The 26,753-nt window shown below is 43.2% G+C and overlaps 1 protein-coding gene across 2 annotated transcripts in view; it reads right to left on the minus strand.

The window, feature by feature from the left end:
- TTBK1 (tau tubulin kinase 1) overlaps positions 1–26,753 on the minus strand; it is a 119,937-nt gene that overhangs the window by 33,882 nt on the left and 59,302 nt on the right. For both annotated transcript variants that reach the window (XM_063328019.1, XM_063328018.1), the window contains 7 exons: positions 21,696–21,761; positions 20,075–20,167; positions 19,220–19,345; positions 14,541–14,695; positions 13,345–13,564; positions 9,471–9,646; positions 6,182–6,740 (listed from right to left, as the gene is read on the minus strand). In XM_063328019.1, the coding sequence (XP_063184089.1) occupies positions 6,182–6,740; positions 9,471–9,646; positions 13,345–13,564; positions 14,541–14,695; positions 19,220–19,345; positions 20,075–20,167; positions 21,696–21,761 (1,395 nt within the window). The remainder of the gene's footprint in view (positions 1–6,181; positions 6,741–9,470; positions 9,647–13,344; positions 13,565–14,540; positions 14,696–19,219; positions 19,346–20,074; positions 20,168–21,695; positions 21,762–26,753) is intronic.

Genomic DNA, 26,753 nt, shown 5'->3' on the forward strand with positions numbered 1-26,753 from the left:
CCCTTTTGCTGATCCTTTATTACTAACACACGGAAGGACAGGGATCCTGAATCTAAAGAGCATAAGGGACAGAGGACAACTCTACATACATCAGCATCTTCTCTATCAGCTGGCAAGCTCTTCTCATGAGGAGGGAAGCCGGAGGAGCTGAATGTCAAAGAATCGCATCATCTACAACAGGCACTAAACGCTGTTCAAGGGGAATTACACCGAGCGAGGGGCAATGAGAGTCTGCCCCTCTTCTGCAAATGCCCATTTCTCACCACTGAGAAACGGTCCCTCACGTCCCCTCAGAGCAGCTCACAGACAATGCTGTAGAAGCGAAAGGAAACCAAGACACACAGCACCTTTTCATATCTGATTTTCCCTGCCACCTTCTTCCCTGCCTCCTCTGCCCAAGGTTATAAACCTGAGAGCCTGCTGTTTTGCTTCTACCCGTTGCTTGATTATTTCAGCCCAGCTTTTCTCCTTTCTGCCTCCAAGCCAGTGAAGTTGTAGTTTCCATTCTCTCTTCCTGCTGTCCGTAGGCACTCTGGGAGTGCCAAGGATTTCCCCACTGCTCCAGGGTCTGGGGCCACAGAGGTCACTGGGCCCAAAATATAATCCAGAGAAAACTCTGCTCAGCTCTTGGTCTTCAATCAAACAGAGTTTCTCTAGATAAGAGACCAGGGGCAACCCAGGCCTCTACACCACACAAACCAAAGAGGCAGTACAGATCACCCAAACTGCTAGAGCCCTATCCTTGCTGTGAGGCAGCCCTCTCCTGTGTCTCCATGTCCCTTTCTGAGGAATAATCATTACAAACTCAAATCAATGGAGGTAAAGAACTACACACTGCGGTCGCTGAAGCGGTTGTCACCTAACCAGCTGCACTGCTCCCATGGGTATCAGGCCACGTCCAACTTGGTCTCTTCTCCCAAATAAGAAGCGATAGGACAAGAGGAAATGGCCTCAAGTTGCGCCAGGGGAGGTTTAGGTTAGATAATAGGAAAAATTTTTACACTGAAAGGGTTATCAAGCATTGGAACAGGCTGCCCAGGGAAGTGGTGGAATCATGATCCCTAGAGGTATTTAAAAGACAGGTAGACGTAGTGCTTAGCGATAGCGCTTAGTGATGGTTTTTGTCAGCCCTTCCAACCTACACAATTCTACGATTCTATAGCACCCCTCAGATGAGGCAATGGTGAAGTTCAGGAGCATGGGGACACCTGTGGGCTCAGCACCAGAACAGAGAATTTTTTCTTGGCTCAGTGAGGGTCCCAGAGCAGTTTTTTACAGAAGAAAACCAGTCATTGTACATAAAGTTGGGCTCCCAGGTGAAGTTGGCCCAGGCAGCCTGTGCAATGTGCTTCTGACCGCCTCCTGTCTTACCTTTTCTAAAAGATGTACTCTTGGCTCTGGGAGATGGGACTGTAAGACACAGTGTAGGCAAAAAGCTCTCTGAACACTGCAGAATATATCCAAGAATAGGCAAGGAAGAGTTAATATGATCTCCCGCTATTGCTTCACTTTTCTTGTGTTTTTTAGATGCAATATCATTTGGGCAGGCATGTTTTAAGCAGGCACGTCCCAAAACATTTCGTACAACGCCAACTGCACTAGCAGCAAGGGAGATTCAGAATCAAGAAATCTGCACAGACCTGAAGTCAGAAGTAATTGCTAAAACTCATAAATGCATGAACATTTGCATTTTTTTCCAACGCAGAAGACAGCAGTAAGTTGCCATCTCTGTCAAGCGTCAGTGAATTTACTCAGCTTATTTAAGAACTTGACAGATTTTTAAGTTATATTGCTAGGCGTGGATATAAATGACTTCCAACAATAACAACAATCCTATGCCAGGATTAATATGTAAACAGAAGTACAGGTTCAAACTTGTTTTTTTACTAATTTTTAGCTATTTCTATAGCTTTATCTGCACATTAGTGCATAAAAATAAGCAGAGATTTATTAGTACATTCTTAAAATGTATACATTAAAAAGTAAACCCTAAGAGCTCTGTTAAAACACCTTGCTGGGTGCTCATTGCTGCACTAAGCGCTGCACAGACAGAAGGGCTTGAATAGCCTGACAGACCTGGTCTCCCTCTGTACCAGGGCGCCCCATGAGGTCTACGCTCCACTGCAGCTGTCTTCTTGTGAGCTGAAGCTGGAAGATATCTAATATGTGAGAATATTTGGGTCAGAAATTCCCCCAGGCTATTCAGAGCCTCCTCTGTACTTGACTTTTCCCACAGTAGCATCCCTTCACACTGCGCTCCCTCTTACACCCACACAGTTTCATGAGGACACCACCATCCCTCACACTTGCACTATAACATCTTTCTTCCAACAGATTCATACATTTGAACAAACATCTGAGCTCTAAATGAGGATAACTTCAGGAACTACAGGCTGGTCAGCCTGGAAAGGGCACGGAGCAAATCCTCCTGGAAGCCGTTTCCAAATATACGAAGGAGAAGGTGGTGATTGAGAGCAGTCAGCATGGATCTATGAAGGGGAAGTCATGCCTGATGAACCTGATTGATAGCTTTCTGTGATGAGATGGTTGGGTGGGAGGTTGTTTACTTCGACTTTAGTAAGGTTTTTGACACTGTCTCCCATGACATCCTCCTAAACAAAATGATGAAATATGGGCTAGATAAGTAGAGAGTGAGTTGGACTGAAAACTGGCTGAGCTGCTGGGCTCAAAGCATAGTGCGTAGGGAAACAAAGTCCAGCTGGAGGCCAGTCACTAGCAGTGTAGCCAGGGGTTGATATTGGGGCCCCTACTGTTTAACAACTTCATTAATGACCTGGATAATGGGACAGGCTGTACCCTCAGTAGCTTCGCAGATGATACAGAACTGGGAGGAGCGGCTGACACACTGGAGGGTTGTGCTGATATTCAGAGGTGCCTGGACAGGCTGGTGAAATGGGCAAAAAGGAATTTCACGAAGCTCAACAAAGGGAAGTGCGAAGTCCTGCACCTGGGGAGAAACAGTACACGCTGGGGGCCAACTGTCCGGAAAGCAGTTGGACAGAGAAGTACCTGGAGGTCCTGGTGGACACGAAGCTGAACACAAGCTAGCAAGGTGCCTTTGTGGCAAAAAGGGCCAACTGCCTCCTGGGCTACATTAGGAGGAGTGTTGCTAGCAAGTTAAGGGAGGTGGTCCTTCCCCTCTACTCAGCACCGGCGAGGACATACCTGGAATGCCATGTTCCAGTTCTGGGCTGCCCAGTACAAGAGAGACACGGACATACTGGAAATAGTCCAGCGAAGGGTCACAAAGATGATGAAGGGACTGGAGCACCCCTCACTTGAGGAAAAGCTGGGACAGCTGGGACTGTTTAGTCTGGAGAAGACAAGGATCGGGGGCGGGGGGCGGTTGTCAACATTTATAAATACCTGAAGGGAAAAAGAAGATGGACCCACACTCTTCTTAGTGGTGCCCAGTGAAAGGACAAGAAGAAATGGACAGAAATTGAAATACAGGAAATTCCATTTAAACATAAGAAAAAGTTTTTTTACTGTAAGGGTGATTGAACACTGGAACAGGTTGCCCAGAGAGGTTGTGGAGTCTCCATCCTTAGAGATATTCTGATTGGACACTGTCCTGAGCAAACCTGCTCCAGTTCATCTATTTTGGAGCAGAGGGTGGGACTAGATGATCTCCAGAGGTCCCTTCCAACCTCAGCCATGCTGTGATTCTAGGATAATCCAGAAGTCACTGTCTTTTTGCCAGTAACAAGTAATGGCTTATATATTGGAGTCAGAAAATGGAGGAACAGAAGAAAACATTAAAGCAGGGATTACCCATTTCCTCTCAGTTGGTACTCTGCTGACACCAATGGACGATCACCAGTTTTCACGAGACCAGAATGAGGTCCCAAATCGGTACAACAAGGTCTATGACCTTCGTGTCACGGTAGTCCTGCATTTAGTGACATTTTCACCTATCTTAAAGACTCAGTTCATATTCAAAGATAAGGAAGATTTACTCACACACATACTACCTAATCACAGTTTCAGTCAAACCCAGAGGAAGCCCAAGCCTGAGCTACAGGAAACATCTGTCATTGTTAGTGAGGCCTTCAGTATTTTCATTAGTTAAGTCCTTGGCCAACTTCTTATTAGCATCCCAAACAACTGTCCTTCCATCTCTGCTGTACCTGAGGAGAACAGGCTTTTGCTTTCCTTTAGGCACCAAGTAATTTTTCCTTTCAGAGTTAGCAGTTGGTTTTGTGACAGCAAATGGAAAAATATGAGTGTCACTGCAAAGCTGTATGTATAGAGGCAACTGAAGGATCTAGACATCAAAGGAAGCGCAACTACATACCGGAGAGCCAAAAAAGTACAGTGTTGGTCTGTATGTACAAAACTAGGCCCAGGAATTACTAGAGGGTATTTCAGAAGACAAATGTGCAAAAAAATGTGCAGTCTGCTGGAGAACTAAGGTTGTCTAATATATTAGCAGTGATCACCCACAATCCCATTGTTTTAGGTTTTTTGCCTGCTTTTTAAGTATCACTGTGAAGCGATAAGCAGCCTTCATACTGCACCATACCCAACTCCCCCAGGCATTTCACATAGCAATATTATGTCCTATGGCCAAGAAGGCACCTCCAGCCTTCTTTACCTACGCTACATATGTCACGGTGTCCCTGCTGGTTCTTACAGCAGGTTCTTACCAGCTGGCTCTTACCATGTTCATTGGATCTTGCCGATCTTGCACATGTTGCACTGACCAGCCTAATAAGTGTACAGACAGCAAATTCAGGCCCAGATCCTTCCAACTATGCAATCTCTAGCTATTTGGGGCATTTAACATATTTGCTTTACATAGCAAACACCTCCACCTTGCAGCTGGATGCAGTCTCCATGAGAAGCACGTACTGCTACTATTCCGCGCTCAGCAGGACAGTCCCGCTAGTGCCTGCTGTCGCTGCTTCTATCCTTCCTGTACGTGCTGCAGCCTCATACACTTTAGCAAGGAACACCTTGCCTAGCAGGCAAGGATTTGGTTTGATTCTTTTAACATAGTTTCATGTATCATTCATGTTTTGCTGAAAAAACGAAGTCCCTTTTTTCTTGTACCTCTCCGGCATCCAGAGAAGAGAAGAATCTGGGCAAGACCTGAATAGAAGGATGTTCTTTTAACACGCTCCAGTCCAGCGAACACTTCCTTACAGAGTAATATCAAGAGAGAACGGGAGATGGAGTTACCATCTTCCAGAGGGGAACAAGCGACTGCCCGAATGCCTGCTGTAGGAGGGTATCGCTGTGCACACGACCTGAGACTCGCCTGCTCTTTGCTGCGCTTATGGATCCCACGCACATGAGAGATCTTCATTAACATACCAATACAAAAAGCCCTCAGGAGAACAATTTTATTGTCTCTTGTGGTGAACACTCTGGGACAGCCTTCTTCTGAATGTCTGAGAAATGAAGATTAGATATGACAGAGGAACTCTGAGCCTAACAGTATATCATGTTTTCCCAGGTAATCTAATAAATTACCTCCCACTAAAAATTGAATTTCTCTATATCTTCAGAGGACCACAGAAAAAAGCAAAACTAAAAGAAAAAAGCCCTTTACTATCTGGAAAAAACACAGTAAGTAAAGAACATTTCTGTGAGTCAATACCTGGTAAGAACAATACCAGTCACTGAAGCAAGGTCGACCGGATGTGTATGCTGGTTACTCTGAACTTTCTATTTAGAAGAAAGTTTTATTTCAGGGAGTTATTTTGCAATTTGCATTGCTGCAGGCCTGCCCAGTGCTGGTGTGTGATTAGATTGGAGGGCATTCTCTTGCCATACACTGCTATTGCTGCTGTGAAACTACGCGGAGCAGATTTGCTAGCGACACCTCCATACAACTAAGCAGTTATTAACAGAACACCGTGGGAAAGCAATAAGAGAACTGATTAAAGATACTCACAACCACAGCTGTGCTCTCCTCTTGTCGCTGTGCCAAAACAACTGAAAGATCTTGATAATAGTGTGTCCTTGTTAGGGGACAAAATTACTAGCTATAGGGAGCACTTCTAAGGTGTTCACAACATTTGCAAGCACTGTCAGAAAGAGTTTCACAGGACCATCCATGCTTGGAATCACAGGCTTCTCCAGCACAGCTAACTTTTCCTAAGATGATGACTTTGCTATGCTAGGCAATAAGATACAGACCCAGGGATCTTACCTGTCTCTGAGGACCAGTAGGTTCAGATTCTCGTCTCCTTTGTCGGATGGCTGGTGCTGAATGTAGGGGGGAGTGGGCTGGGCTTCCTGTCTGCTGTTCATGTTTACTGTCAGATACTGTTTGAGAAGGTCCTTCATGTCTGTGGGAACTGTCCTCCTCAGTCACAGGCTGCATACCCCGACTTCGCCCGTCATGCGTCTTCGGCCTGACTGCGGCATCTGCCCCCAAGCGCCTTCTCTCCTCACCATCTTCAATAGGTCTTAGCTCCTCAGGCTCCTCATCCGTGGTTCCAGAGGTGCTTGGCTCAGCACCTGGGTGAAAGTCCTTCAGCTCTGTCTCCTTATCAATGATAACCCACTCCTTGCTATCAAAGTCCTCCTCCTCTGCGAGTGGCACTGAGCGGAATGCATTGCTGAGGGCTTCATGTTCCACCGAAGCAGACACATCCATCCTACCACTTGCCTGCCGGTCAGCCTGGCCAGTATCTATGGACAGCATCTGGGCTGGCTGGGAGGAGCATACAAGCCGTGATGGAGAGCCAGGTAAATCCATTCGAGATCTAAAAGCAGAACATGAAGCCATTAAAAATACATCAGATTTGTGGTTAAAGTTAGGAATCATAAGAGTTGAGAGAAAACCCATACAATCCTTCTCACTCATTTCTTGGTGCACTTCAGAAAGACAGGCTTCAGCAAAAATATTTCTCTAGAACCTACAATGGCATAAAGATGTTCCCCCTAAAGTGCTTCAGTATGAAAACCAAGTCATCATCTCTATTCCTTGTAGATGACTGGATGATAGCCAGTTTTCCTTAACAAAACCAATATACTCTTTCCACTTTGGTAAATTCTACTGTTTGGGGGGGGGGGGGGGGGGAATAATCAAACAAAACACCACTAAATCCTAAATCTACTGTCTGACCTAACAGTGTCTCTCCTGGGCTCCTATAACCTCTTCAGCTGCACTGTGCTATCTCTGTGGTGGCCGCTGAGGCCTCTAAAGCAGACACATGAGTTCTCCGAAGACAGCAAGAATCTTTGATCCCATTGTGCATAGATGACCCCAAAATACCTTGGAGGAGCAGGAAGGAAATATGGCAAGTATCCTTTTACAAAGAGTAGTACAGTGTTCAATGGCTCACAGTCTAAATAGCAGCAGCTTCTGCAGCCATGCAGAAATACCTTTCAAAGAGGCCCTGGAAGCTCCCTTTGCCCCAACGGCCCTGGCAGCATCTCAGCTGGAAAAGCCAGTGGCACGTCTGTCTTTCTGCTCCACAATGTTTATGATCCACACTTCTCATTTGGCCTGCACCTGCTGCTTGCTTTGCTTCTCTGTCTGTCCCAGAGGCTAGAAGCTTGCTGCACAAAGCGAGAGTGTCTGCTGCCCAGAAAAAGGCAGCTGCAGCGTGTTTTACAAAAGGATTTCAACGAGCACCATACAGGAGCCTTGCAGACTCTTCTGGGAAAAGCTTTCCACATGTGAGAACGCATGAGGGGAAACAGAAGGGACGGACCATTGGGTGGGGGCTGCTAAGCAAAACTAGGTGTCTTTAACGCAGTGGAAGGTCAGAGCTGAGACGGAAAGAATTACAAGCAAGAATGAAAAATTTTTGATGAAGAAAGGGGAATTAGAGAAGGAGGTGAACCAAAGGCTGATGTAGAGAAAGTTGTGAGCAAAACCAAAGATCTCAGCAAAAGCCATCTGATGGATCTGAAAGAAGCAAGGCTGTACTTGTTAAAGTCTTAAAAATACATTATTATGAATAGGGAACACTAAGTATGCAAAGTAAGAATGAAAAATGGCCTATACTGTCTGTGTAAAGAACTGGGATTTAAAGAGCTGTTGCTAAAAAAATAAAAGAAACTCTGAATTTAACCAATGTCTTCATCCATTCCCCAGCCGAGAAGAGACTCCTGGCGTGGAAGAATTTACTCCAGAAAGCCAGAAGAATTTCCCAGTGCTGGGAGTCACGTCTGTGTTGTGAAAAGATGAAAACAGAATAAAGAGAAGACTGTGTGGCAGAGTGGGACTGTATTTGCTGCAGGTTACTTCAAAGATAAAAAAAATATCTTTCTTTTAAAAACAGGAGCTGAGGGAAGAAGGCAGGAGAAAGGGATGTGTTTTGGATAATACACATTTTCTATATCATTAGCATAGAGAAAGAATAGTGTGAGAAATAAAGGAAGGAGTTAAAAGCATTCAGTGAATATACAGGGCTAGTGTTGCTGACTGGGTTTTTCCTTTCCTATTTTAAAGAGCCTTTCTTCTGAGCAAGAAAAAGAAGAGGTAGCAAGACCCAAGATTTGTTATTCAAACCCTAAATTATTAATAGCAACGCAATCTTTTGTGAATTACAGAGAAGCGTTACAGCTTCTCCCAGCCACCCAGAACAAAACAGTACCTAACAAACCCGGGGTAGCACTAGGGGTCATTCTCTCTCTCTAGTTCTTTTTGATCCCCCTTCATTTCTGTCTCCTTGTGACTGTTCGTCTTGGCTGAAGTCTGTCAGATTGTCTCTGAGAAGAAGGCCTGTCCCTCCCCTACTTCTTCTAGAGAGGCCATTTCACCAGTACATCCTGCAACCACAGTCCACGCCCTGACTTTCAATGGGAAGATGACACAGTAACAAAGGATGTGAAGCGGGTTACCAGCACTAAGGGCTTATGTCTTGTAACACGTGTTCTCCAGCACACGAGACTTTAAAAAGCTTATTTTCATTATTTGTGTTATTCTTGGTTTTTTCTTTATTTCTTTGCTGTGGATCTGAGAGAAACTATTCATATTGCCCTCAGAATCAGTGCGTAATGTGTACTTTTCACATGCAAACAAGTGCAATGCTATATGCTGAAAAATGAATACTATTATTACTATTAATGAAAAATAATGACATAATGAAACCCACCAGATTAGGATCTGCCAGCTAGCTCCCAGAATACATGCATTCTTGTATGTACCCTAGCAAGATCCATTCTTCTCTCCCACCTCAGGTCAGCCAAAAGCTTTGTGACTATTTACATTATCTCTGACCTGATGCTTTGCCTCCCTCTGACAAAAGTCCCTGCTTCCCTCTGTGGAGTTCTTCCCATCCAGGGACAGGATGAGAATCATTCCCACTGACTCTCCTTATTAACAGACATGAGTGTCTCACCAAAAAGATCATAAAGCCCATGAACACCTCCACCTAGAAAAGAACTTCCAGTGCCTGCTTATCTAACGGTTATGTTGGTCTCAACAGTCAATCTTCAAGACACTCCTAAAAGCAGTAGGACACTACAGAGGTTAAGCAAACCTTCTTTCATGTAGATCTGCTTTGCCATCAGCAGTGGAGAGGCGTTCTGACTCAGGGCTGTTCACACGGCGGTATCTTAGGGAGCGCACTTGTGCGGTAGGGGACTCCGGAGGCACTCGGACAGGGGAACTGGGGCAGACACCATTTCTCTGCTCCTCTTCCACCATGCACTGAGTCTGTAGGGGATAAACACAAAGAACCTCAAAATCTGACCAAAGACATTGATTTCCCATCCTTCACTGTTGCTCTGTGCTTTCTTCCAGGGTACAGTTTCAGCTGCATTTTCACAATCCACACAAGCAACATTTGAAGGAACGCAAGGGCCCATATGCCCTGGCAAGTATCTAGTATTAAAACAAGGTACGGATTTTAAATCAATTAAAATATTTAACAGATCTTTACAAGGTGGCCTTTCCATTTCAATAGTTGATCCAAAGGAGTTACCATGGGCAAACCCACTGCATACACAAACCCTAACTGCTTATCCCAGATGTCTAAGAGCCCTCATTTGTCAATATTTGTCTATGCAGCATCCATGTATTATAATGCACTATACATACTTCTACTTCTGATGAACTTGATATGACTAAGACCTCTCCTAATTCTCAGGGTGTTTGGGGATTTTTTGTCGGGTTTTTTTTTGTGGGTGTTTTTTTTTTTTTAAATCTTGGTCCTCTAAACAAAGTCCTCCAGGACGCACACTCAACCGCAACATCTGTAAGAGCTTTCCACAGACCCAAGGTCATGCAGGGACTTGAACATGCTCGTGGACACTTGTGAACATCGAGTGTTCATACTCTACCACTTCGTATTTTATATTTCCATATGGCCTTAGTGAATTTGATTTTTTTAATTTAGCAGCAAACAAAGGAGCAACAGTAGGTGACTGTAACACAGCTGCCTTCTGCCTTCCACTGTGCTGCTTCCCCTTGGAAGAGAAGACCTGCTTGGGCAAAAGAATAGAGGCAAAATGGTCCAGGGGCTACAGCAGCAGTCTAGAATTTGCATTCAACCATGTCGTGATGCCAGCCATGCAACATCAGCTGCTACTCGCTGCTTCTGTGGGGGGATGTGTCAGTGCAAGTTCCTAGCATGGAGCGTGTTTACCCTTCTCTGCAGCACGCCCTACATTCACTTGTCCTCTATTAATGCCAGAGGCTCTAAATGTAAGCAGGCTTCTCAGGAAAACGCTGCTCAGTAAAATGCTGCTGATCAAGACAGCTGCCTTTGTGCATGTACTGTGTATGCCGCAAGTCAGCCAGTATCCATAAATTAGCAGATCTAAACCATCCAGGCTGGGTTTGGAATGCATAACTAAGGAGCCTTAGCAGCTAGGGAGAGCGGAGGAAAACTTGCAGGCATTACAGAAAAAGCAGAATAGATTATAATGATTTAATCTGTAATCCATTCAGGCCAGGAGAAGGTCAGTGACAAAGGAAGGCCAAATGTGCTTGTGAAAGGAGCAAAGTGCTGATGTAACTGTAGGGTAACAGGCAACTTGGAAAGATCCAAGAGCAGAGAATTAGGGGAGGGTGTGGGAGAGAAGGAAGAGGCTTCTGAAAAAAAAAAACAGAATGAGAACTTTGATCCAGTGGAGGAAGGAGAACCAGAAGAAAGATTCAGAAAGGTCAGTGATGGTAAGCAAGGAAACCGTCCTTAGCACAGAAATGGGAGAAGTAGGACAGAAGGAGATCTGAACTGTGTGAAATGAGAAATAAGGATGACCTTAGAGAGGTCTCAGGGAGAAAAAACATGTCAAGATCTACTCATCACCTAAACACAAAGAGCAAGACAGGGAGAGCCAGAGTTACTCCTAGTGTTACAAGACTGGAAGATGAAGGATGGTGAAGCTGTGAATAGCAGAAGGGTGATTTACACACCAGCTGCCCTTGCAGTTCTGAAAGACACAAGGGATGCCTGAGATTACAAGCAGAGGTGAAGCTGTGCCCTTACATGTCGAATCTGCTGCCTCCTTTTTTTCTCCGTGTGGTGACTGTGACTTAAATAAAACCCGATTCTCTCTCAGAGAGCAGTCAGACTAAAGATAATAAGCCTAGCAGAGCGAAAGGACAGGCAAGAGTCAGACTAAAGATAACAAGCCTCACAGAGAGAGAGGACAGACTTCTTTAGCTTTGGAGAGCATGATGCCCTGGGCTCTATTTCATAGACTGCTGCGTAGCTACAGAGCTTGTCAGAACTGAAGTGCTCATTGCCACGCTGACTAACTCCCTAAGCTCCTTTGCCAGTAAACTGAGAAGAAATAGCATATCCCTTGGCAGGAGAGTCACCTGGTCATGCTGTAGATCTTGTAGAAACCTCTCCTGTCTCTAGCTGCTGTTATGACAGGGCTTGTGAATGACAGTGCCGGGTAAGGTACCTAAGACATGGCGTACAACTAGCACGCAGAAAGGACATTTAGGACTCCCTTGTGCACAACTCAGTCTGACTGAAGAGCATCAAGGCACCTGGTGGTTCAAAGGAACAGAAAAACACATAGGAGTTACCAGAATTTTTCTGTAATACTCCTTTTTTTTGTTTGTTGTGGAAGCAGAACTGTACCACTCTAACAGGATTTTCTTATTTCATCATGTGCCTTCAAATAAGAACTTCTGGGAATGCACACCATTTACCAGTGAGAGATGAAGAAGTGATTTGAACTTGGTTTATAATTCTCAGCACTGGGGAATGCCACTGGTAATGTTCCATACAGATAACATGTTGATCCAAATTATTTGCATTGGAGAATTTAAAGCAAGTTAGATGAGATTATTTCTTGTCCATGAAAAATGTTTTCTAATAAGACTAAGGATAGAGGAGATATCTACAGAGCCAAAAGAAGGACTAATTTTGTGCCAGTAGAGACTGAAGGGAATTCCGGTCGGACCGAGAAGACTGGTAGATATGACACGCTAGTCCACAAATGTCCATTAAAGACAGGTTTGTGGAGTGAATCGGATATGCCTTGGTAATATTTTAAGTCTGTTTGATGAAGGTTTCTCTGCTAACAGATTCTGTATGTATCTGATGTCATGCCATGTGACATTCGGGTTTTTAAATAAGCGAGATCAACATAACAAATACTAATTTACTTACAATATGTAAGTTTATCTAATAAATACACTAACTGGTAGATTCTCATACTTAACTTTTACTATGGAATCATCATTCAATGGGGATGGGGATACCTTCAAGAAATTAGGTCACATTTACAAGAAAGGACTGAGAAATGGTTTAGGGATTATGAGAAAAAACAACTGAAGCATACACTTTATGCAAGCTAAAAAGTGTAATATGATCTTGGAATGCAGAAATATGAGAATATTAAGTGATAGTTTCTCTCACTGTTCACAGGGGTGAAGCCATCATTAGATACTCTTTATTGATTGTGAAACCCTTGGAAAGTTAAAAAATTGTAAGAGAAAAATTAGTGATGATTCGAGATGTGGAAAAATATAGCTTATGAAGAAATTTGTGAAGAAATTTATTTACCCAAGAGGTCAGGATACAATAAAGTTTTGGTTTATAATTTCCTAACCTGTGACATTTCTGATATTGTATCAGCTATGCAAGGATTAGAATTCCACTGCTTGAAGTATCGAGATCCTAGATAATGATATAATGATTGTATGGAAGAGTCACTCTAGCATTATTTGCCCCCAAAATGTCATTTGCGTAAAAATCCAAATTAATCCCAATGGCTTTTACTCTGTGAAAAAACTGTTTGTAATTTCCCTTTTCCACAGGTAAATTCCACAGTGCTTTTTGGGCTGCACTATGTAGGATGCTACATCAGTGGATCCAGATGGCTTCTAGCAGTCTATGAATCCATTGCCCTAAATCCAACAGCCACAGGAGATATATAAATGTTCTTTACTTTGCTGATGCTGATCCTGAGTTTGTTGCGATTCACATCTGTCTCTTCCCAAACTTCAGCCTCATTGAAAGGCGTGTTTGGAGCCTGACCAAGACCTTCCGCTGGCCGGCCTGACAGGATGGGAGGAGCGTTCTCTTGATCACTCAGGTGTTCACCCTGTAGGACATCCTCAGTGTTCTCACGAAGCAAGTCCCCAGGTACCGGAGTGACGTTAACCACCCTATGGCAGAGACAAGAAGAAAAGTAAAGTCATTAGTAGTTACATAAGGAGGCCTATCACGCTGCCCCACAGAAATTCCTCAGCAGCTTTTAGGGTATTACCAGGTTGAAAAAACAGGCAGTCCAGCATTATCCCAGATATGACAACCTGGAACGGCATAGGAGGATTCCACTTAATATATAGTCACAAAAACAGTGGGATGGATCAGTGAAAGCACCTTGGAACTTTTGATATGCAGGCTGCAGACTTCTTCAGAAGTTCCCATTACACAATATTTAGCTTAGAAGAAACTTCCCCTCTTTGCATGAGCAAATGAGGCTTAATAGGCCTTATAGCTTTTGTCTTCTATAATATTAAGCTTTTACCTTCTATAATATCACTACGGATTATTGTTATCCCTTAACGTCAGCCCCCTCAAAAGCACCCAAGACAGACAAAAGAGCCAAGCCTTATAGACTTGTGTTTGGACTCATTTCCATCTCTGAGCACCAAGCTCTGTGTACCTGTGCACCCTGTAAAGGTCGAGGAGCTCTGTTCGAGGTGTGACCAGTTCATGCACTCTGCTGCGTTCAGCTCACTACCAATCACAAACCCACCCCACAGCAAGGCAACAACTGCCTCACGGCAGGCGCTCTCACAGAAGCTCCAGCCATGTGTGCCATATAATGTGCAAAATATACAAGCATATGGGCTCCATCAATCCTAGACAAAAGTCTGCAGACATCCGTTCATGCGACTCCAACCCACACGCTCATCCCCAGTAGAAGATATGTTTTCAGAACAGCAAGGCTATGAAACTGGGTTCCACCACCTTAGATATATGTTATATATATATACAGCCAAATTAAACGGTGGCTGCCATGCAGCTCCAACTTCCCAGGACCATAATGGCCTTGAAATCTTTCAAATATGAACTTGTTACTAAGCTTTTTATTGAGCATGTCCACAGTCTGACTGGTTCAACTGTAATACTCACCCAAACATGGCTGCTGTTTGCCTGGTGTTTTGCTGTGGTGGAGTAGAGGTGCTAGTGGACAACAAGATATCTGTACCAGCCTTCTCCCAGTCAAAGGCTTCATTTTCAGTGATGCCTCTTTCTTTCATGCTGTTCTCGAAAACGGACATGATTAGCTGAAATAAATTTACAAAAACAATTTCTGTTACGTACTTGAGGGTGGGTCTCAGAAAAAACCTGAAGTATGAGCATGAGGACCAAGCGCAGTTTATAATCTCCATCTTGCCTATGAAAGGTACGAAAAAATGAAAGCAAATGTCATAGAATCGTATCAGTTTTTTTCTCAGGCTGGTTTTGGCTTGGTAACTGAAATTTCTTTGCATCTACAAAAGAAGTGCATGCAACATTTTGACGCTGATTTGATGAAATCTTGCAGCTGGCTTGTACTCTAACACTTAGCTTCGGCTCAGCTTTCCTGTAGATTAGACATATACAGAACAGTACATTTGATACGTAGAGTTCAAGGGCTGCCAGGAGACATAAACACAACAGAAAAACACAGTCCTGGGATGCTGACTCGTTGCAGTGTCTTGCCCAAGTACAGCTTGGTCAGGAGCCCTAGGATATGCTCATGCACGACGTGGCCTGCCACATTTGTCTGAGGAAGAAAACGAAACCATAAAAGGGATGATAAAATTTTCTCGGTAAGATGGCAGGTACAAATGCTCATGCTGACATGGTTTATGCTCGTTGCTTTCTAAGAACAGATATTCTTTAGGAAAGAAGGAAAGTACTGGCAACAGTGCTCCGTGCATCAATGCGTTTACCCAGGGAAATCTGATGTTCTGCTGTCAAAGGGAAACTGGATGCTATAGGCCAACACAGCCGTAGGTGAGGTCCTGCATTTCTAATAAAATTATGCAGCTGAATAATGCGGAACTGAGAGGATTCAGTCTAAAGTCCATATGGAGAGAGTATACGGTGACAAATACATTTGGCTTATGGCACAGAATTAGCATTAAGTTATGAATAAAAATTAGGATGAACAAACCGCCTATGTGTTTGCATTTGTATTCCAGTTCTGTTGATCAGCATGATCAGAAGGCCAGGAGGGACTGCCATTTCCTACTACCTTATACCAAACTACAGTAAAATACCTATTATTTGAAGCTTTCAGTTGAGCCATTTTTTCCCCTCCTTTTTTGACCTAGAATCTGGTGCTCCAATCCTGCAATGGCACTACGTTTGATTATAAGAATTCCCAGAGTTGATTGTTGGTCAGGCCAAGGAACAGGTAACACGGCTCCAGAAAATGGACATGACATGGCAGTGGCAGCAGCTTCTTTGATTTGAAAGGGATTTTACTGTTGTGACAGTTTAATATGACAGGATTGTGTTTCTGCTTGTTAGCCTCATGTCATGATGCCCCCTTTCACCTCTGATGGAAACGGGAGTTGTGCTGCCACTGTTGGCAGGGAATTTCTTGCTCAAAACTGAATGTGAGTAACTAAAGGGTCACAGTCTTGCTTTTAGAAAATGCATTTCTGGTATTTAGTAACCTTAGGCGGATGTTTTCTCATGAATTTGCCTAATTAGTTATTGAATGCATAAGCTTTTGGAGTACACCTATTTTATGGCGAAGAATGCACCAATTACGTGAACTATCTTCTTTGCTCATTCAAACCTAGCACCTGCTAATTTCATTTGGCAGTTCCTCATTTTTGCATCAGAAGAAGCAGAAAACAATCATTCTCCATTCAATTCTGGCCATTCTGTGTTTGATTTTAAAGATGTCGTGTACATGTCAGTCCTCTCTTTTTTTTCCAGAGTGTACTGTCCTAGTCTGATTAGCCTTTCTGTATCTGGAAGTGAATCTATTTGGCCTCAAGTTGTGCCAGGGGAGATTTAGATTAGATACTGGGAAAAATTTTTACACTGAAAGGGTTATCAAGCATTGGAACAGGCTGCCCAGGGAAGTGGTGGAATTGTCATCCCTGGAGGTATTTAAAAGACAGGTAAACATAGTGCTTAGCGGTATGGTTTAGTGATGGTTTTTGTCAGTGTCAGGTTGATGGTTGGACTCAATGATCTGAAAGGTCCCTTCCAACCTAGGCGATTCTATGATTCTATCTCTAGCCTCCTTGTCACCCTTCCCTACAACTTCTCTGATTTCAAGATATCCTTTTTGAGATGCAGGAATGGAACTACACACTATATTTAAGAGTATGCGTCACACAGATTTACGTGGCAGTATATTTTCTGTTTACCCTCTAATACTGCTCTAATTATTCTTAGAATTATATTTGCTTTCTTATTACTGGTTTGTCAAGGATTACTGTCAAATGTCTTTTAGAAATTAATACCCCACATCCTCAAAGACTCCTTCCAAGAACTCCATATATTTGTAGGCAGATGCCCTTATAAAAGCCATGCTGACTTCTGCTCATTAGACCATCCTCACCCATCTGTCCGCTAATCCCAGTCTTTATCACAGTTTCTGACTCTGAGGATGAGATGCACCTCAGAAGAATCCATCTCAGTCTTCCCTATAGGTAGTAGAAGGCAACAACCAGGATCCCTTTTGTTCCTTCACTTCTTAAGCTCAAAGAAACCCGCTTCTCTCAGACTCTCCCGTTATGGCATGTGCTCTAGCTCCCAGTCATCTTGGTGGCTTTCCACTGGGCTCACTCCAGTTTGTATGTCTTTCTTGTACTGGACACAGCTTTCCTGATGTCATTTAACAAGTGCCTAACAGAAGGGAATAGTCACTTCCCTTATACTGCTGGCTATGCTTGTCCTAATACAGCCCAACAAATGGTTAGCTTGCTTTGTCACAAGGACACACTACGGTTTCATGGACACCGCTAAGACATACAGGTCTGTCGAAGCAGAGCTACTCCCTAGCCAGTTAGTTGATCCCCAGCCCGTACTGTTCCACGTGTTTTATTCCAGCCCAAGTGTACGACTTTGTACCTGCCTTTGCTGAACCTCATGAGGTTCCTGTAAGCCCATCAAGGTCTCTCTGAGTTATCAGTACTACCCTTCAGCATATCAGCTGCTTCTCCCAAATCTTCTGTGAACTGGTGAAAATGTGCTCTGTCCCCCTGTCCCATCATCCAGATCTTTAATGAAGACACTGAACACTCTTAGCTCCATGAGAGATACCACTAATGGCCAGCCACCAACTGAACTTTGCATTGCTGATCACAACCTTCTGACACCCAGCAATCCAGACACAATTTGCCACCAACCTTGTGGTCCACTTATTCAAACCATCTCTTTCCAATCTGGATAAGAAGACATTATGAGAGACTGTGTAAGGTCAAGGTAGATAACATTCACTGCACCCTCTGCATCCACAGAAAAAGTCACCTCCTCGCAGAAGGCTGGTCAGGTTGGTCAGGCATGCTCTGGACTGGATAAATCCATGCTAGCTCTTCCCAGTTCCCTTCTGATCTTTCATGTACCTGGACATGCTTTCCAAAAGTATTTATTTCATAATGAGCCCAGCATCCCTCTTCAGCAAGAATATAATGCCCACCATAATGCCGGTATACACCACTCCGTTAAGAATTTTTTAGTTTGTATACCATGGACCTAAGGGTAGATAGAGGCTAAACTTGCCATATTTTCTTGTCAGTAACAGACCTGGCCTTTTGGTGTCTGGACAGAACACAAAACCAAGGAAAGTGATTAGTCACATTTTCCCTTGCTGCCTTTGAGAAAAGTCTGCCTCTGTTCTCCCCACAACTGCCCTTGAGGCAGTGGAAGACAGCAATCAGATCCCCTCTTTGACTTTTCTTCTCCAGTCTAAACAAGTCCAGTTCCCTCAGCATCTCCTCAGTCCACCTCCATCCCTCTATAGCCTTCCATCTTAGTGGCAAATGTTATTTTTCCGCTGTCCTATCCAGAAAGTATTTGCCTTTTTTTTTTTTTTTTTTCTTTTTTAAAAAGTTGTGGTTGCTATGCTGCAACATGGCCATGGCTAACATAAAAAAGCACTGCTGGAGAGAGTTTGCTGAAACACCCTCCTACCATTTTCCCACTCATTTGATGCACTATCAACAGAGGCAGACACTCATTTAAGACTGCACAAATCAGCTAATAAAATGTTGTTTTCATCATTCTGGCTTTAATGTACAGTGAAAAACACTGTGATAAAAAAGGGACAGAGAATCAAGTCGCCTCAGTTATACTGTGTTAGCTGAGCTACTGTAACTGATCACATATATGCTGACAACATTCAGCAAACAGTGAATGGGAGAAAAAAAATGTTAAGATGAATATTAAAGAAAGAGATAGTAATAGCTAAGGCCCATATGAGTCTGCAAGAAAACAAAGGAGTTGGTGTGCACTGTTGAGCTGTTGGCATAGGCTCTTTGCAGACTTTGTCAAGCTGTGCTAAAATTCTGTCACGTTTGGAGTATCTCAAAACTTCTGTGCTTTAATGAAAGCCAAAAGTACTCTGTTGCTTGGGAAGAGCTTTCTGGTCTGGAGTACAGGATTACTTTGGACAGGGTGGTGGCAGGAGAAGAAAACACTTTTGAGATGTCGAAGAACTGTACAGGCCAACCTTTTTCTCCTGGTCCTAGGAAAAGTATTCCTCAGCCAGGTATGGACACGTGCATGGAAACGTTAGAAAATCCAAATGCCAATCCAGTGTGCCACGCATCAGACTGGTAACAAAGAAAGGCTCCTACCTGATAGTCTGGCTTGGTGAAGTAATCTAGGCTTGCAATATGATCCAGAAAAAGGTGGAACTCTGAAGGCATGTGTTTTAGCAGCATTCGGTGTTCATACTTTTCTTTTATCATGCCAACCTGCTCCTGGAAAAAAGAAAATATCTCAGAGCCAAGAATCTCTTCTATTGCTTCATAGTCATACAGTCTTATCATTCCTGGAATACCATCTAGTGTTATCATTCCTGGAGCACGGCCTCTACTTAGACCCAGCACTGTGTCCACACGCTTCTCCTGTTTGGCGGCCCTAGCAAAGCGAGGTTGGTCACTGATGGTAAAGGTCAAAGGGGAATCCTGAGTCAGAAACGCTCTTCAGAAGCTGTCCCTTTAGCACAGCCTTCTGCACAGGTGACCTATTGCTTTCCAGGGATTTTATTCCCCAGCACAAAGTCTTTCCAAGACAACATGAACGGTTAACTTTATTCTATTTAACTTTCCAGTTGCAATTCCCATTTGGCTTGTTTGGCATGGCAAAGCGTTATCGTTCCGCCTTTCTAAAGGCTCTGCTTTTGTCAAAAGAGTAGCTCAGCCTTCCCACTTTTGTTGTTTGCTTTGCAAGAGCAAAGTCAAAGTCGCTTGATCAGATATGATTAACAATGTGCATAAGAAAACGTCTAGCTACTCCAAATAAAACAAACCCGACACTGTGCGTCAGAACACACAAAAGCAGGTTAGCATCTTGCAGCGAGATCTGATGAAAAGCAGGCGCTGGCTTTACTTCAGCAAAAAGCTGCACTGAGCTGCAGGAGGAATATTAAGAGTCATAACTATAAAAATGTAGCACCCTATCTTAAGCACAGTCACTAGGTTTCCTACCTTATCTTTGATCTTTCGCCATGGAAGCTGACCAACCGCAAACTCCACCAACATGTAAAAGAGGGACCACAGATCATCATGTCTACCCATCTCCTGGAGAAAAGAGAGACGAAGACTGAGGAGCAAAGTTCCATGCTGCTCAGTAGTCCAGCTGTGCTCTCCAGATGAGCTACCTCATTTTAAAAAGCAGGAAGAGAAGTCATACTTCCCATTCAATGATTAAAAAAGCCAGATTAAAGACTAAAGATGTAAAATCAAGCATTTCTTAAGCTTGGCAAGGTAAACACAGTCACCTGAATAACCTCTTTTGTTTTTTTCCCCTTTTTGTGAATATATTAGGAAAGAAATTTTATCTATACAACAGAACACAAGCTTTCCGTAGGACTCTCCCTCACTGAGTATACAAGAGTGGAATGTTTATTAATGGGATGTGGACTAACCTAGATTAAGGACAAAAAAACCACAAACTGCGTGTAGAAAGTCTTTTTTATTATTGTTTTCGAGCTAAATACCATTCAAAGTCTTTTTGCAAGACAGCATTTACTCAAGGGCTTTTGCAAAACAACATCAAGCACCACAACAATTTACAGATGTATAACATTTCCACATACCACTCTCCTCCTGGCCTAGCAAATGGGAAACTGAAACGTGGGGATTAAAGCTGAAACTGTCAAAGCACAAGAAGCCATTTTTGGTGCTCAACATCCAATGTCTAGAACATGATTTCTCAGAATAGCATGCATTATGCAGCATTTTTTGTGTCTAAATATACCTTCAGCTGATGCCAGCTACAGCTGGCACTATTCAGCTCTTTCAAAAATTATACCTCAGGTTTCTCAGTGTCCCAGGAAACAGAACGAATTCCTGAAGGCATTCAACTGCCCTCCCCACATCACACTTTCCACCTTCTGCAGACAATAACTTCCTTCCCTAAAAAAACTTGAAACTTTCCCTACAGACTCATCCCAGATAAGGCCAGAAACCTAGAGATAACGCAAAAGGACTGACAGTTTCCATCTGGCAAGCACTTAGTGTCCGAACCAGAGGACTTACAGTGTACTGTCAACAAAGGAGCATTAGTGAAATAGGACAAACGAGTGTTTTGAGAAGAATGTTGGATGAGACTTCTGGAAGCGTTCAGAATGAAATAGGCCAGACACTATGTAAATAATGGCTCTTTTCAGGGAAAAATAAACCTAGCTATCACTAGGTGGCTCTTTGCCTGACAGCATGATGTTAATATTAAGAATTCCAGGTGGAGAATGGATCTGGGGACCTGGGAATTGGTCATTCACAGCCAAGTTCTGCTAGAAACTAGTAGCAAGCAGCCTGGCACTTAACCCGATTTCCACTTTTGCATAATTTCTTTTTCCCCTTAAAAAGTGTCTGATAACACAATAATTACAATAATTAAGGCCGCCAACTAAAGAGGATTCAATAACTCCATAATAATTTTGATTTTACAGTCAACAGCCTTGACCATCTAGTGGAATTCATCTGATATACTAACTTCCGTAGGTAACAGAACAGAACTCACACCTCTTAGTCCTCTGCTCCTGAAAACAGGTTTCTGAGGAGAAATAACCTTGCTGTTAACTCCTTAAAACCAAAAAATACTCACTCGGTTTTTGTGTGCATTCACCGAAGCGTAGCGGACCGTTCCTCGAAAACCAGCAACATTGCGAGGCTGAAGGGAGACAACAGAAAATCTCAGAGACAGAGCAGATTACTAAATCCCCTCTGCAGCTAACTCCTGAGAACTTCTCGTCTATACTGTGATTTCGTATGTGCCCAAGGGATACAAAGCTCTTACTGCCTCCATCTGCTCTAGCAGCCAGCTAAACAGACAGCATTCTCCAATTCTGCGTTTCTAGAAAAGCTTATTTTACAGAGAGGGCAAAGTGGTTACAGTGATAGGTTAGAAGCATAATAGTGTAGGCATAGAGCTAAGAACATTATCCAAGATCGTATTTTCCTTTTTAGACTCCAAGTCAAGGGAAAAGCTAGTAGAGAAGCGCAAGTGCAAAACTGAGTCATCACATGAGCTAAGCAAAGCTGGAGGGCAGCCTGGTCAGGCCAGATGACCATACGCGTTTGCTGACACTGCGTGTTAACATCTTCTGTAAGACTTAAAGACATTAAGAACCTCTGACTTTCAAAGTTCTTGCTTTTTTTTTTTCCCCCAGAGTGTTCCCAGTATATCCTAAACCATGTATCTTTATTTTCTCTGATTCTCTTGTTCCTCGTGTCCTGGGGAAGAGAAGGTTTGATACAGTGGCCTTGGCAAGAAGGCAGTTCTCCTGTGACTATTCCTCTGGGCTGGAGGCTTCCTCTGTTCTGGGGGCTGAGCAACACTTCCAACTCTTTCCACTGCTGCCTCCGCAAGAACATTAGACCATGGGAGTTCACTTACTGAAGATGTCATTGTTCTGGAAAAAATGCATTTAAATAATGACATCCACCAAATCCTTTCAGCTGAGCTAGAAGCATCAGAGTTAACAGCAGTGCTTTCAAAACTCACATGGCAAAACCAGGTTCAGGCCCAGACATCTTCCATAATAAGGTTATGCTTGGGCGAAGAGCTAAACTTACTCATAATTAAGATCCTACTCTTGCAGAAATTGGAGCAACAACTCTACTTGGGTAACTTGTCCCACTTAGGTCAGTTGATTCATGTTTGTTCTTTCAGCTGTGCCTATGCTTTCAGAACTAAGCCTAAAACTGTACTTTTATTCTTGGGCACCTTTCTGTCAGCTTAAATACATACAATTCACTTGCTTCCTTTTGCGTTCAGGGAAGTTGCTCTTAGTTTCAATATTCTCAGAAAGAATAAAACTTCAAATGTTTTTTAAACAAGTTCACCAACACCGTGCCACTAACATACACCCGGATGGTGTATAATGCAGCTCTTAAGTTATAGCGACTCCAAGCAAAAAAAGCCACAAGTCTATCTTACAACTCCTTTACATTAATCAAATGCCCACAAGGAGAACCCGTATGCGTATCCCATGCACTTAATGCAGCATTTAATCTTGCAGTACACCAGCTTGAGCTATAAGCTACTTATTTAGCAGCGGGTAATAGTCGAGATACTATATTCATGACCGTGTACCTCATTGCTCCTGGGGCATGCATTTAGGATTAGCACTGACAAATGACTGTGAAATATTTTTCAGAATTCCAGTGAATTCACTGATGTGAGTTCCTGAAAAGCATAATATTGCCCACTGGAATAACATCTGTTGGAATCAGCCATCACCGTAAATGTCCTCTACATATTCAAAAGCAAGAGGACGTTCCTCTCTTCCATTATGAGCGGAAGCTAGTGTGTTTGGATACTTTCCATAAGCCATAAAAAATGAGTGTATTGGAACAACTCTAGCGTGTAACCCAGAATGTTTTCAGCACAAATATTGTTCAATATTTGCAGTCCACGGGAGTTTGTCTTCCGTGTTCTTTCCCCGCTTCAATGTCATCACTTATCAACTGTGTATGTACTGAACCACGTACCACGTGTGCTGGTTTCAGTACGGTTGGCAATGTCTCTGAAAATCTCTTTAGATCAATACTTACTATTTCTGGCAGACAGGCTATCTTTGCAGTCTTTAATTAGATCTATTCTGAAAGCAACTCTAGGCAGTTTGCAAATGTTTTCCCCTCCTCTTTCAGAAGCAACCCAAAACCTCAGCCATCTTTTAACTGTGCATCTGTCCCACCGCCAACATGACACCGCTCACCAAGGCAGTCCTGCAGCTGAACCCCAAAGGGCTCTCTCTCCAGTCCTCTCTCATGTGGTACCTCAGCGAAGGCAGAGCACTGCAACTCAGCAAGACTTTGCAATTGTTTTGACAGGACGTTTAGACCTTTGGACAAAATAGGCAGATGCTAACTGTGTTAACAGCATCTTTTCCTCATAAAGGTTTCACCTCTTTTAACCGTATTTGACTGCCCTGCCAGTCACAAGGCAATTAGTCATGCCTTTTGACTGTGTCACTAATCACTGCAATCAAATATTTCCATGGCTGTGGAGATACTTTGTTTTTCATCCAAACAAACAGCTCCTGCCCGAGCATTTATTGTAGCACATTCTGTATACCCCAATGTTATTGACTTTTCTTCTGAATTCATCCACATTAATTTTCCAGATTATTTCTTTACACGGTTCATTTCTTCCGGTTAACAAATTTCACCCCACCACTGCATTGCCCAGCAGTGGAAAAGAGCCTGGATAAAGCATCCCTGCTGTCCAGACTGGTCCACATTTGACACAGAACGGACACTGTAACAGTTAGGAGCTTCAGATGATGGAATCATATATAACCCAATTGATTTGAATCCCCCAAATGATAAGAAGGTAATAAGCTAGCAAGCTGAAACACAATTTTAAACCATGCATGATTTATGTTTTAATTTTTTCCACATCAGTATTACTATCAAAAATGGTACTCAGGGTAAAGTATATCTCTTCCTGCATTCAGATTGTGTCTAGCACAAAGCTAAAGTAATTTATTACACAGAGCTGTCAGCGAGATGACAGAGATATGAAGTATATTGAATTGTGTTAGAAGCTTGGTTTAAAATGAGTTTTAGCTTGGGAGAATATGTTAGATCACTACCACAGAGCAAAAATTATACTCTGTGTTCCTTGCAATATATTGGTGATGTACACTACATAAAAGACAAAGACAGAATTAGGTAACAAAATCCTGTCCAAAGTGGATGCATTGTTCCAAACTGTGCTCTTCTGCACCCATCTGCTTTTCATCATTCTCCAGTTCAAACACACATGATTATTTGTATTTTAAGTGTCTCCCTTATCATTCACCTGAAGTCTGTCTTTCCTGCATATGCTCCCTTTATTTCAGGAGTGCTTGTATTTCCTCATTAATCTGAATCCCTGCCCCTTACACCACACTCATACACAGAGATTAAAATTTTTCCTCTTGCCTCACTGGACCCTAGGTTGATATTTTGAAGGTCCCGGTTTCGAGCTTCCTTCCTAAAAACCTTAGATTTGGATGCCAGTACTTTCCTCCTGCTGTTTCTTATGCCTGTGGTCCTCTCATAGAACATGACTGCTGGTTCCTCCCCAACTTTCTGGAGGCCTGTGCAAACACCTCATGAGAGCCACCACCTTTGCCCCTGGCAGGCCTGCTGTCACCTAGGATCATTAACCCACCTCTCCTGGAAACAGGAAAAGGACTTCCAGCAGTAAGAAAATTAAAAGAAAGTTAGCGCAGATCGAAGAGAAGGTGGTAAGGGGAGAGTGGAAATGCCGCAGATCATGGGAAGCACTTGGAGATTTATCTTGCATTGAAATGACTTGTTGGAAAAGTTGTAATAAGAAGGAAAAGTGAAAGGAAGCTTTAACTGAACTGAAAGGAAGTATCTCTGTGACTTCTAGGAATCTCCCGCTTCCATCAGTTATGCTCACGGGGAGATGCAGGGATATGCATCTCCACCTCTCCTGCGGAGACAAATTCTGCCCCTCTTATATGAGTTTTAACTTGCTAATTTCAACAGCAGCACTTTGTAGAATCATTAATGACAGCAGCATATTTTATCCCAATGGGGAGTCAGAAATTAATAGAGGAAGCTGGAGCCAAAAATGTAAGATGAGAGAACTCCCCTCCCCTTGCCTCTGAAACCACAGAAGTGACAAAATCACAGTCTCTGGCACCACCCAAATGTCTGCCAGCCCCTCAAGCAGAATCCCAAGTGTTCTAGGCCTCTGCATCACATTTAGGTAGCTGTCATGATCCTGCTGAAAAACAAACATATCATGAGGGAAAAAAAGAAAACCAGGTGTAATTCGGACTTCCATATATAACAAAAGCACAAAACAAAATGAAAACCCAGAAGCATGGTGATGGCTCACTCACAACTCATAGCAGAGATGGTTACGAGCAGCGGATGGGAAGCCAACGCATCAAACACAGCCTCAAAAGAAGAGCCCAAAAGAACTGTAAAACAGAGAGAAACCCAAAGAAAAACATGATAAAAAACAACAAAATGAGAAAAAAATTAAACAGAAATGAATTAAAAAACAATTTAATATCGTATCCCTCCAGAAACCTGAGTCTCTTGTTCAGCTGTTGCCATCTCCCGGCATCCTTCCCAGGGCTGTTGGCCCATGCTGTATTTAGTTTCATTTACACACAAAGCGTTTTTCGTGAGCCTGTGTGGATTGTGAGCGCTCTGTAGAGTGGTGAGAGGGGTCCCTCTAGAGACTAACTTCCCCCTGCTCACGTATCACACCTAACAGTATAAGAAGCAAAGTTGAGAGCAGAGATGCACACAGCCTAGCCACAGATCAGTTGTATGCTTCTACCGTGATTTTCCTTCCTAAAATCATCTGATACTTACACATCCCTTCCTCCCCCAATCACACTGATCTAATAACCAGCAAAGGGATTTGCTCTTTCTCATCTCTTGCTCTTTTCACCCAGAGCAAATTCTAACATCAGCGCATAAGTTTCCAAAAATGATCAGAGACGCCCCCTTCCCCATTTAAATTGTCATGGGTTCCCACCAAGGTGTTTGGCTTTTTCCCCAGCCACCACCTTGCTTTCTCACCAGCAATCTCTGTACAATCACTGACGCGCCAATTTTACAGGCTTCACAGCTTCATCTTCCCCTTCCCTGATAACCGCTGCAGTGCTCCACCGAGAAATAGCGG

Source organism: Chroicocephalus ridibundus, chromosome 3 (assembly GCF_963924245.1).
Source record: "Chroicocephalus ridibundus chromosome 3, bChrRid1.1, whole genome shotgun sequence".
In the NCBI taxonomy this organism is placed as follows: domain Eukaryota; kingdom Metazoa; phylum Chordata; class Aves; order Charadriiformes; family Laridae; genus Chroicocephalus; species Chroicocephalus ridibundus.